General features: G+C 34.7%; 1 protein-coding gene across 4 annotated transcripts in view; it reads right to left on the minus strand.

Moving 5' to 3' along the window:
- Positions 1–3,336: 3,336 nt before the first annotated feature.
- The window catches only part of Sos1 (SOS Ras/Rac guanine nucleotide exchange factor 1), a 118,024-nt gene continuing 107,829 nt past the window's right edge, over positions 3,337–13,531 (minus strand). For all 4 annotated transcript variants that reach the window (XM_026410122.2, XM_026410121.2, XM_026410119.2 and 1 more), the window contains 3 exons: positions 10,790–10,834; positions 9,031–9,149; positions 3,337–8,184 (listed from right to left, as the gene is read on the minus strand). In XM_026410122.2, the coding sequence (XP_026265907.1) occupies positions 7,690–8,184; positions 9,031–9,149; positions 10,790–10,834 (659 nt within the window). In that variant the 3' untranslated portion in view covers positions 3,337–7,689. The remainder of the gene's footprint in view (positions 8,185–9,030; positions 9,150–10,789; positions 10,835–13,531) is intronic.

The following is a 13,531-nucleotide window of genomic DNA, read 5'->3' on the forward strand; positions in this document are numbered from 1 at the left end:
TTCAGACACAGTAATATTAAATACTCTTAATTCTAGCAGGAAAACAATGTGTTGTGTTTCTTTCTCATGTACATAAACCTATGCACCTGAAGAGTCCTCTAGGATCAACTGTAAAGCACTGTTGGAGGATACCATCTGTGCTTTTGAGTTGTTTCCATTTCCTAGCCTCACTATCACGTTTTCCTCTCTACCTGGGGCAAGCCCATTTGCATACAAACCTGTTTTCTCTGGACTATTCTAGCTTCACTCCAGTTCACTGCTTTTCTTTATTGTAAAACTTGAAAGCAGCAGCTACTTCAGTTGTGCTCCTGTGCTATTAAACTTTCTAGGCCCAGGCTTTTGCCCAGGTCATTGGGCCAACTCCTTATGTCAAGATCACTGACAACTTCCACATGGATAAACACTGTCCATCCTCAGTCATCTTACTTTCCTTAGCAAGTAGCATTTGATCACTTTTCCCTTCTGAAATAATTTCTTTATTAGGCCCTAAAGATACAACATACTCTTGGTTTTCATCTTCATTCTGTGGTGCTGCTTCCTCTTCCCCTTTTGATGCAAGAGAGTACCCCCAGGGCTCACTTTTGCTTAGTGCTCTTCCTTTGCCAGTTTATTCTCTCTTGCTTTGTGATCTTATCCAATCTGCTTGCTTTAAAATATGGTCTTTATTAAAGTCACTGCCAGTTTTATCTTTAGCCTAGACCTCCTTTCCAAGCTCCATGGTAACATCTCTAAGTGCCTTCTTGACTTAAGATTTCTGATCTATTCATTGAACTTAATGTATCCAATCCTTTTTGCTTAACCATATCTTTTTCACCTCAGTTAATAATAACTTTATCCTTCCAGTTGTTCTGGCCAAAAACCTTGCAGTTATCCTTGACAGTTTTTTTTACCCCACAATCAGTCTAGCAGCAAACTGGCTGTTTTCCAAATATAACTCTGACCTCTTCTTACCACCTCCACTGCTGTCACACCGTTCCAAATCATGTTCTGTTGAGCTGAACTCCCTATTCTTGCTTTTAATCTCTAATTATTCTCAACACAACATCCAGAGTATAAATCAAATCACATCACTCCTCTGCTCAAACCCCATAAGGTCTCTTGTTTCTCTAAACAGAAGTCGAAGTCATGATAAGGGCTTTTAAAGCTTTAAGTGACTGGGACCTGCTTAAACCTCTGATGGCAACTTCTTCTAGACCATCCATAGTCATTTCTCTCCTGACAAAAGCAGCCTCACTGATTCTCAAGATACATCAAGTATGCTTCTGCCTCTGGCCTCTTGAACTGGCTGATCTTTGTGTATATTCTTCTCTCAGATATTCATTCCTTTACCTCCTTCAAGTCTTTATTTATATGTCATGTCCTCTGTGAGGCAGACTCTGACCATCCCATTTAAATTTCACCTTCCTTGTCTCCCACAATCCCAGTCACCTTATTCCTCCTCCTTCTTGTTGTTGATAGCAGTTATAACATTCTAATATGTAATATAACCTATTTATTATGCTTATTATCTGTATCTTCTCATTAGATTATAAATCCTATGGTGAAATGGATTTTTGTTCATGGCTGTATTCTTAACATCTGAACTGTACCTGGAACAATAAATGTTTGTTGACTATTAAATAGTTACATGATCCCTTATCAAATACTTATTAAGGTCATTCAAAACCCATTTAAATGAAGATAAACAGCAAAGGAAGCTATAAAGAGTCAAAGCATAGACACTTTAGGATAAACCATCAACCTTTTAAAAGTTATTTAAAAGCAGACAAACTTTTAAAAGTCTCTCATAACTTTAGTTACTATTTATTAAGCACCTGCTATGTGAAAAGCATTGTGTTTACAAGTTACCTCATAAAAGTCCTAAATAAGTCTATCACCTTCCCCAGCCCACCCATCCCCTTTTTTTGGTGCTGAGGATCAAACGCAGGGCTTTAATCATGCCAGGCAAGCACTTTACCAAATCCCCCACCCACCCTATTGACAAAAAATAGATTAAATAAGGTCTTCAAAGTCACTCATATAGTAAGTAATGGAAACAAGTGTCAGAAGGTAGGATTTCAATGTTACCGGCTTACTCTCCCACATCGATTCTTACCTTTATTGAGTTATTAGAGAAACTAGCTTCTAAATAGTCTATCATTTTTTTTGCCCTCAGTAAGTATCAAGCTAAAATGTTAGAACCGGGGGCTGGGGCTGTAGCTCAGTGCCAGAACACTTACGTAGCACATATGAGGCATGGGTTCTATCCTTAGTACCACATAAAAATAAACAATTAAAATAAAGGCATGCTGTCTATCTACAACTATAAAAAATTAAGAAAAAAACCAATAAAATGTTAGAATGGCCATAAATGGAATTTTTTTTGGAATTGAACTCTTATGAAATCTGCAAAAAGACAGGCTCAGCTGTGGTGCTGGCTTTTCTTGAAACTTGGGTGCCCTTAATCTGTGATAGGTTAACATGACTAAAATAAGTAAAAAAGAAAATCACCTGATTAAAGCTCAAAAGTAACATTTCAGGAGCAAATTCAGAATCTAGTTTGACTAATATCAATGTTAACATTTGCCTATGGCTATTATGTTGATTACCTAGAATATATTTAGTACATGCCTGAATTTCAATTTATTTTAACAAATGAATCTGTTAAAATAAATGATTTTGTACCTTTAAATGGGGAGGGGGAATCAATTAATTTTAAGTATTCTTGAAAAAGCAGCCATCCAAATACCAGGAATCAACATCAAGTCAAATGATCTCAAATACTAACTGCCACATGAACATTTCACCAGGGAACACTTATCCCAATTTTTAAATAAGTAGTCTGGATCTCTAAGAATTCATTACTTTTTTTACATTATGTAGTCCACCTTGAATGATCTCATATTTGCACAATTTTTTAGTTAAAACCTTAAATCCTATCTTTTCATGCCAAACCTAGAAAAGAATTCTGAGAAGTCAAGCTGCCTCATTCCAGCAGATCCCAGTTAAAGCTGCCTGTCAGGGAATTGTGCTGGTTTTAAACTTCTTTTAGGAGTACAATTGCCTTAGCCCTATGAAACTTCACCTAGGTATACCAAGGTCACTTTACTAATTTTCATCCCAAAGCCCTCCCACTCTCTATATCGTAGGATTTGACACAGAATGAAACATGGAACCTAAAGGTGTCCCCAACATGATAAAATACAAAATATATCTATGTGGAAAGTATAATAAGCTAAATGACCATTGCTAATAACTTTAAACATTCTTTCCTCTAAAATAAATATGTGCAAAAACAATACGCTTGTGGGCTATGTAAGGCATTTTTCTTTATTATTTTTCGGTTTATCTTAGTAATGCCAGAAAAATAACAGCCATTATTTTCACTTTAAACGCAAACCAAATACTGCTGCACACAAGAGTACAAAGATTACCTACGAACATAGTTAGGTACAAAGGCCATATTAGATATATAGACCACACTTTGTTCTTACATTGTAGTAAGACTGACAGAGCATTTTTGACAATTATTTTAGCAAATAACCGTGCTACTAAACAAAGGTAAATACACATATATATACACAGACACATCTCAACTAAAATTATACATGTCACTTTGACAAACAAATTCTCTGGTTGTTTCACCAGATATTTGTACCCCAAAGACCCCTGCCCTAATCCCACCCCCCAAATGCTGACTTGATCTGAAGAAAAAAATTAGAGATGTTCTTAATTAAAGGCACATTTGGCAGCTACTGAAAGTGGCATGCATCTGGCATAGGTGCGCTCTAAGCCACACCACATGTAACTTCCATCTCTTTCGCATCTTGACTCTTTGAGTGGTAATCCAACGTGACCCACCTTTAGCTAACTTGCTTTACAATTTTGCAGCAATTGGCTACTTAATGCACTATTTTCATTAAAGGCAAAAGGGAAATTTGCTCACAGTTGACAAAAAAATGCACTTTACGGTGTCAAAAATGGGAAATAAGGCATGAAATTTACAAAAGAAGTTACAAGTGCTTTTGTTGTTTAGATCTGTTATGTAGACTTCATGCTTCTTAACTAGAGCTCAGCATATTTCACTGGCTCATGTATAAAGGATTAGGAAATGATTTTTAAAAAGTTAGTAATGAGATGTTTCAAGAGAAAAAATGTCAAATAAAGTCATCATTTTCCCTTATAAATAATATTACTGCTTAATTCTCTCAGCCAAACTGATATGAACCTTGTGATGTGTTTTTACTGGTAAAGATTAATGTGCAATACAACAGGACCTACACACTTGCACAACAGTCACACAATATAGTTGAAAACAGTAAGTAAACCTATCCACAGCAGCAGAATACCAAGAAATTAACTGTTAAATTGTTTCTGAATCTGAAGAAAAAAAAGGTTTTCAATATGTACAGCAGTAATTAATCAGGACAACTCCCCCCGCCCTTTGTTTTGCTGAGTGTTAAAAAAGCAATTTAAATTGTCATATTCAAAAACTATGAAATAAAATATTGAAGCTAGACTTGAGAATTATGACAAGATCACGTTCATAATACCAATTAATTTTTGGTTTGTATAAGGTAATTTTGGCTTATGAAGAAAACAACATTAAGGAAGAATTCAGAACCGTAATATAACTCTCAACTGAAATAGTACTTGACTGTTTATTTGATTGTTAGGTGGCTTGCTCTTTTATCAACTCAGATCCATTAAAATATCCTTGAGTTAAGAGAACAGTAACCTACTAAACACATTATTTGATGCCTGACAATCTTTAATTAAGCAAACTTAAGTCAAACAAACTTCAGTGTTTGTATATTTCCTGATCATTTATAGTCTTAAAAGTACATTTTGAGAACTGGGAAGAATAAATAACCTTTCAATAAATTTAGAAAGATATACTTCTAATTCATTCCTGTGCTTAGATGTGAGAAGCTTCCCTTCCTATTATACTGGTTATGAGCCTACTAAGTAAATTCAATCTTGATCTATTCCCTTCATTTTGTGATTCCCCAAATAATACTTAGGAATATTTCTACTTCTAAAAGAAATTTTCCACATTTTGGAACATGGTTAACAAAATGTCATGCTGCATTGACTGCCTTGTAATGTCTTGCATTTTTAAAAGTAGAATTTTGTGATGCATTTATCTTCTTCCGCCACTTCTTGTCCCTGATTAAGTATGTTTTAATTACTATTAAGGATAAATTTGTCAGCTAGTTAATGTTTCACGTAAGGTGGTAAGGATACAGTTTTCTCATGTACACCTAAGGGCATCCAGTTGGAATTTTTCTAATCAGTTACCACTGCAGAAAATATTTTTACTCAAATGTTACATTTCAGAATAAAAATATCCTCTATCCACAATGCATATAAAACTGTTGCACAGTGAAGTGGTCTCCTTTGGGGAGAAATAGATTAGAACTTCAAATCTGAGTTTTTTCTTTTTGTAGCATCGGGCAGGTCAAAAAGGGGCCATTCATGTTATTGGAGGTTAACACACTGGCCAGGGAGATATGAATGGGTTCTACTGTGACTTTTCTCTGGTTCTCATTTGGAATATAGATAGGATGACTAAAAAGAGAAGTGACCAATAAGCCACAAAAATGGAAATCCTAAGGACAATTAGGCTGGCCCAATAAAAAACTCATAGATTCTGGAATGTGTATCACAATTAATTATAGCAGCACTAGTAAGTAGGCTTAGGTAAAGATTTGTTGAATTAATGGTTTTATGGACACTTTGCATCCAAGAGGGAATATGAAGTTAATTTTTAAGATATTTAAAAGAGGGAACATTCTGCAAAGAGAAAAATGGCTACCATAATGGAAATGGTACAGATATTAACCCAAAAGATTCAACCCTTTCAAATAAATAAGAAAGGACATGACTGGATGGACTGCTTAATGGTGATGCAATTAATATACTTTCTGGTCTTAAGGGACTATATACTGTACTATCATGACATATGTTTAATGCTCTAATATCCAGGAAATTATTAAAGTAGATTTCCACTGGGGTGTAGCATTTCTTAAAAATGTCTAATGGTGTGGTTAACAGAACTGCTGAAATGCTGCTTCATTATTCAGAGGACACATGCAGATACTGATGAACCGATGACTCTAAGGATGGAATACTGCACATCTCATAGACCTTATAGTGGAGATTAATAAATAAAAACTTTTTCTCTTCAAACAGTTGCATGCATTTCAGTCAAGTATTGGACTCAGAAGAGCAGTACATATGCTTAATGAATAATCCATAGTAATGGTGCAGGTAGATGTTCTATTATGAATAGTTCAGACAAAGCAGAAGACCTCAAGCAAGCCAGAATGTTCAATATAAACCTTAACAAACTGTATACATGTGGTTTAGGAAATTTAAAAACCTACCAAAGTTCTGCTTAAAAGATATTCATTCTATTCTAACGAAATATTTTCCTACATGCCAAACTGCAACTTTAGGTCATTCTTTAAGATCAATACATATATCCAGAACTAGAAACCAAGACGTACCACAATACTTGCTTTTATGCTTAGTGTTCATGTGTGTTTCAACTGAAAGAAATAAGAATCGACCATTTTCTCCATATAATAATTTAATATATGCCAGCCAAACAAAGTATTTGTATCTTTATTCAATTAAATTAAAACAGACCTGCCAGGTATATTATATAACATTCACTATATACACACGATTTAGGCAATGCAAGGTAATTCTAGGTATGCTGATTACTTGACTATTAGTAAAACATGAATGGTGTCAGTGATGCCCAGCAAGTGCTCCATTTCACATCGAGTGCCTGCTTTTCCACAGTTATGATTAGAGGGACAGCCACGAGCCAGGAAATGGATTACCAGTAAACTTTTGTGGGGGAAGGGTGGGGGAATGACAATCTAGCATAGATTAATAGTCTCCTAACTGTAAATAGTATTTTTGACAGTTACATTTTTTAAAAAGTTCTTCTGTCATGTTAATGACAAAACTTCTCGTTTCAAGGCAACACCACCACATTTTGTGTGTGTGTGTGTGTGTGTGTATGTGTGTATGTCGAGGGGAGGTGGGGAATGTTCTTAAAATTGGAATAATTATTCTTAAAACAACAACAACAACAAAAAAGTACCTCTTTGGTGAAGCCTCGGTACCCATTCATTTCACTGTAATAATCTGTAAACAGGACTGTGGTACAGTGCTGGGCCTTGATTTCAACAAGGTCAGGTACCACAGCCTTTCCTCACAGTCCTTTGAATGATTTCTAAGAAAATATTCTAAAGTAGAATAGTAAAGCAAAGGAAAACAAAGGAGGATAGTAAGATCCCTGTTTAAGATTTTTTTTTAAAAGTGCATAACATTTTGAATTACAAAAACTGTCATCTTGTGGGCCTGCTGGACACTAGGCTGTTTTTTCCATCCCTTTAATGATAAAGATCACTTCACAAAGTGAGGACTCATGCTGGGAAAAGTCCCTTCAATCAATTTTCAGGTGCAATCAATTGTCCAATTTCTCTCATTCGGTCCTTCCATATTCTAAACTGGAATACCATTTCGTTTTATAATTATGTCTAGGTTAAAATTGTCTTATACTGCATCTTGAAGTAGAGTCATTAGTGTTTGGAGTTCTCATTTTAACTCCTCAGTGCTGGCACCTTCAGTGCATCCATTGCCAGCAATGGATTTGGGGCTAAGAAACTGTACATCCCAGTATAGAGAAACTCAGGAAGAATGGGCATTCTCCAACAGTGGTGGTCCATCTCTGTGCATGGATGGGTGTGTATGCTCCCTTTTATAAGTTTTTGGAGGGAGTTTAGGGATATGTTGAGAAGTGCTTTGTCGTGGAGGAACAGGTGGCCCAGCAATGGAATGGAGGTCCACATCTTGTGTCAATGGTGGTGATGGCAGATGCCTTCTTGTGCCATGAGGAGAAGGGGTTTGAGGAGGAGGTGGTGGTGTAAAAGGAGAAGGGCTGTTTGGGAAGAAGGCATTGCCATGGTCACTCTTTTTGCCCAAAGGGGGAGGCTGAAGATGTAGTGGTGAGCTTGAGAAAACATCAGGTGTCCTCACAGGTTCTCGTGGCGGTAATAAAGGAGGGCTTTCTGGAGGGTCTGACACAGAGGTCCGGTCTGATATTGAATATCGAGGTGAATAGGCTTTTGATGTGGGTTGCCTAGGAGGAATGGCTGGGGGACTGTCCAAGTGCTTAGACATAATCTATGAAAAAAGAATAAAACACTTTTATTAATAATTTATGTAGTACCACAAAAATTATAAGTTGGGGCTTTCAAACATGCTATTGGCAGAATACTATATGAGGAACAGGCAATTTTGCCATGTTTAAATGAGATGTTCTATCAATTAATAGGAAAAAAAATTAATTTTGCTGATGTTTTTACCTGAATTTTTTCTCAAAATTTTGTTTGCTACTACTTGCCTAGCATGCATAGTATTTGCCTATCATGCAATGTATCATAATTTCTGATTTAGCATAAATTACTCATTTATTTTTCAGGTTTAACTTTTGCTATATTAAGATTTCATGAAATTCTGCACAGTGTCTTAACTAATCCAGGTGCTCTACTCTCTGGACAGCCTTTGGGTCTCTTCCCATCCAGAATTTTCATGAAACCCCCATTTAGAAGCATAACAAAAGGCTCAGATAAGTGATTTTGGGCATATGCTAATAAGATAATCTCACTTATGTTTCTTTACACAAAACTCAGGCCTCCTTCCTTCTCTCCCCCCCCCCCATGTATGTGTATTTTTAAAGAACTGCTTCAGATTAAATTACTCTTTCTTTATAAACTAAAACTTGGTTTTTTTCCTTGATAATACTCATAATTTTAGGTTTATAAGGGTTTTTCAAACATACCAAATACCTATCTTTAGAAGTAAAGCAATAAACATTTCATATGCTGAATCCATAGTTAATCTTTGGCTAGTAAGCCCAAACACTCTGAAATGTTAACCTATCTGAGTGAGAAATAAACTAGACATAACCAGTGGTCTATAATGTAATTAACGATTCCAATGTCTGGATAACAAGATTTTCTACTTTACCTTAGATGGCGAAGATTCCGCTGGGGCAGATTCTGGTCTTCTTCGTGGAGGAACAGGAGGGGGGATGGGCACTTCATCAGTGCCCTTGGTTAAACTTATAGATGATACTGAAGCAGATCCTGTAGGATGTTACATTTTAAAGAAAATTTATGGGAACTTTATTTCACTTGTTCTTGAAATAGGCTTAGCTGGAAACTGCTTATATTTATTAAAATAAATGTGTAGAAGTATCAAAAGCAGCTTCATAAACCAATACTCAATAGTATTACATTTACTAAAGCAGACTGCTATAACAAAAGCATGCAGAAATTTCTTAGCAGTATTTTAGAAAAAAAACCTGGTTATTTTGCTTCTTGAACAAAATAACATTCCCACTCTTAATTTATTATTAGAATATTTAATAGGGTCCGATTCTCAGATTTCTGTTGGGATGGTAATTTGAAAACCTTTGAAATGGTAATTTTGTCAACTGTGTGATGGGCTCATTTTTTTTTTTTTTTTACCTTTTTAGTATAAAAATTTTCTCCCCTTACTGGGTAGTCCCCAGAAAAAGAGTTTCTGATCTTAACCATTTTCCCCAAATGTCTCTCCCCAGGTTCTTTTACAGGTTGCATAGGAAAAAATCTGGGGAGGATCCCTCTCATTTTGCTTGAGTATAGGCTCTCCTTAGTGTGTGAACAAAATCAGGCTCATCATATATAATCCAAAAAATTTTAACTGTGATGGAACTACTCAGGATAACTAGGGCAGATCTGATAATACAAACAGGACTTACATGAAATCTAGTGAACCCAATTTAAGAATAAGTTGGTGAAATGGCACAAAAGAGGTAAGTAGAGCTTCTAATTGGAACCTATCTTAAAGACATATATGGTGACAGGGCATAGTGTCATCATAAGTAATTACCCTTTGAAAGACAACACTTAGTGTTTTGTTAGCTAGTTTATAAACACTATTAAAAAGATAAACTATACTTGGCAGGTTCTTTTTATTCCTTCAAGTACTAAAGCTTTTATTTTGTCAATTATAGAACTTAAAGAATACTTTATGTACCGGTATTATTCACATGATCAACATTTGATCACCTACTTTATAAGAGTTAATTTAGATTATAATTAATGTCTTATTGTATACATTTTGAAATTATATGAAAGGGCAAAAAATATTAACCTGTTAGCTTAAACTAATTACAATATTGGAATTCAGTGAACTGTTAATTTGCTTTAAAATTAAACCAAATAGCTACAATGGAAATTTATTTTACCTGTGAATATTTAGGCCTTATAATTTAAATAGTTACAATATAAGATAATATTTCTTCTAAAATCAAAAGCAGTTATTTGCCTACAGGGTATACTGTCACCAGGCTAAGTGTATTTTATAATCGAGACACTACATGTAGCTGCCAGCATTCCCATATGCGCATGCATGCTCTTGCTTTTTTTTTTCCCAAAGCTGAGCATTAAAATATATTTAGAATTCTATAGTTGGAAAAGAGGAATTGTTAAATATGGAAGCCACTTATTTAATATATTCTTCTAAAAGAAAATAGTAGTTTTACAAAAAGCATGAAAAGTATATAAACTTAAGTAAATCATTTATGATCAAAGGATAGCACAAGTGAAGGCCTCACTTCCAAGACAGTGCAAGCAGGTACCAGTGCTGCCAGACCCAAGGAGAGTGTTAGCAGGAAGATGAGACTTGTTTTGATTTTTAAAGCCAAAGCGAGAATTATGAGTCTTAAGCCAAATATACTAACTTGGGCCATGGGGCAGTGTAACTTGGATAAAGACGGTATCGCTGCCTGTGAAAGGAAACAAGAAAAGGTAGATTTTTTTTTCTTCCATTAATATATTCAGTTCATCTGTAAAAATTTATTCATGATGAAAATGTTATTCTTGTCATACTAATTTCAAAGAATGCTGTAACAGTTTTAGTAAAAGCTCATTCATATTTACTTTTGAAAGGAAAAATAGGCAAATTGAATTAATTTATTGAGAATTTTGAATATTCCTTTTAGACTTACTACTTGATGTCATAATAATTAAATGAGAAACATTAATGAGAGAACTAAACTACCAAGACTTTTTAAAATGTATAAACCCTATTCAAGTGAAGAATTTAGCTGGACTTAGAAAATATGTCCTTTACTAAAGATTAGTTTGGAAATTCAAATTTGTGAAACAAGTAATAAGTAACAAACTTATTTATGTAAATTAAAAAAGAAAAGGGAGCTTCTTACTTATTACAGGCCTCTAAAAACTGTTCTTAGGGCATATATTCTCCTTACAGAATCTCTACAGCTTTGGATATTAAAACAAGCTTGAGAAGAGTCTTTTTTGTTCTTTTTTTTTTGTTGTTGTTGTTGTTCTGTTTTCATAAACACTTTTTTAAAAGTTCAATAAACCTTTGGTGTTTGGATACATTTTATATAGGAAACTCCCTGATAAATTTAGAATGTCTAATTTCAACAATAATTTCAACAAGAATTGAAAAGCAAAAGTCAGAGCTCCAAAATCATTAAAGTAGGAAAATTGAGACAGAAAGCTTAGATGACTTGTAATGGTTCTTCACCAGAAAAGTTTTTGTTATTATGCTTTGTATTACCAACACATGGACTAGATAATATCCAAGACCCTTAAACAATTCTTGTAAAACTAGACTGAAATGTTTTTTTTTAAACTCAGATTTTCCTTTCTTTTTTATTTTTGCATAATATGCAATGACTCAAGTAGTTCCCCACTGTTTATTCAAGCTTATTTGTTCAGAAGGAGGCCAATTTTACATTCCAGGTTCAGCCAACTGGATGACTCCTGGTTGCTTACCTAGAAATTGTGGTTTTATTTCCCAGGAAGCCCCAGATTTAAATACTCTGTCCCATTATTTCTTTTCCATATGTACTTATATTTATTTGGGACTAAGTATAGCAACCCAGCTTATTTTAATAAGTTCTCTTTCAGAAGATTAATTATAACTCAGTGTAGAGCACTTGCCTAGCATGTGCAAGGCCCCTGGGCCCAATCTCCAGCACTGCAAAAATAAATAAATAAATAAATATTTTTGCTCTGAAATTATAAGAAACACTTGTTTTATCAATGACTTTCTTCACAGTTATGCACCTATGACAAAATAGGGACTGAGGGGATATCCAGTTCCAGTGTTTACCTACTTATAATTCTTTTCTTGAAAAAGAAAAATATACTTCCTGGAGATAAGCTTCAAGAACATGGTAGTACAACTAAGTACAATATAGGTATATTAAAAAAAATACAAAGCTCATGACTGCTACAAACTGCAGTGTTTTTGAAACAATAATTATATATATGCACGTAACATGTATATAGATGTAAACTTGTCTTTGATCATATTTATATATAGCACAAGCATAGTTTCACACTTTTGGTAAATTTGGAGCACTTATCTGATTTCTAACTTTAACTGCTTGGTTTCACTGCCTGGAAAACGCTCTTAAAAATTCTTTTCAAATTTTACATGCTATAATTAAGAAATATATTCTAGACATTCTTACTGGCCGTATACTGAACAAATTTGTTGATGATGACTTAGAAATTAAATCTAATTAATTTTTAAAAAGTAGTATTATTAAATTTTTTAAATACAAATTAATTTTTTAAGTATTCAATCTTGGCCGCACATTAGAATCCAATGGGAAGTTTTAAAAAAATACTGATGCCCAGTTGACCAAAATGCCAATCTAGCATGGGTTGAGCCTAGGTATTTTTTTTAGCTCCCCAAGGGACTATATTGTATAGTCAGGTTGAAACCACTGTTGAAGATACTCCCCAATTTATAAAGGAATCATTCTTGAAAAAGCATGGTATAAATGATGGCTAACTTCTTAAATTCATCAAAGCCTGGTAATTGCAAATGTGTTTGAGGTTAAAAACTCATCACCTACAACCATCTTTCGTGAAGAAGAGTCTTGCATTCCAGCTTGGAATGTTTTCAATAGATCTTTTTCTTGTCGAAGCTTCCCCTACTAAGGGATGGTAATAAAGTTCATCTCCAGCACACAGACCAGGTCAGACCTCTGGATCCCTTTCAGTACCAGGCAGTCTTTAAGCAGGAAGATACCAAGGGTATTTTACCATTCTCCCCTTTGCAGCAGAAACAAAGCAGTATGTGAGTGGTTTTTCTTCTTTTCCCAGCCACTGTCAGAATCACCTCAAAGGTGGACTTGGTCAGGGCAAGGTGTGGCGTAGGGCTCCAGGTGTCAAGAATAGCTGTGGCAGCACAAAATAGGTTACCAGTTCCCTTCCCTGTCTGCCTTTACCACAAAGCTTTCAATGACCATTTTTGCCCATTCTGAAGTCATTTTTCAGTATGACTGTAAGCTTTCCTAGAGAAGACGTGAAAGTGCTTAGCAAGGAGTAAGATATGCAAAATACTGCAGAAAGAATCAATTATAGCTTAAAAGTAGATTATTTGGAGAAAAATCTTTAAGAGGAAAAAAAAGTAGTAGTATTAACATAACAAATTC

Source organism: Urocitellus parryii, chromosome 12 (assembly GCF_045843805.1).
Source record: "Urocitellus parryii isolate mUroPar1 chromosome 12, mUroPar1.hap1, whole genome shotgun sequence".
In the NCBI taxonomy this organism is placed as follows: domain Eukaryota; kingdom Metazoa; phylum Chordata; class Mammalia; order Rodentia; family Sciuridae; genus Urocitellus; species Urocitellus parryii.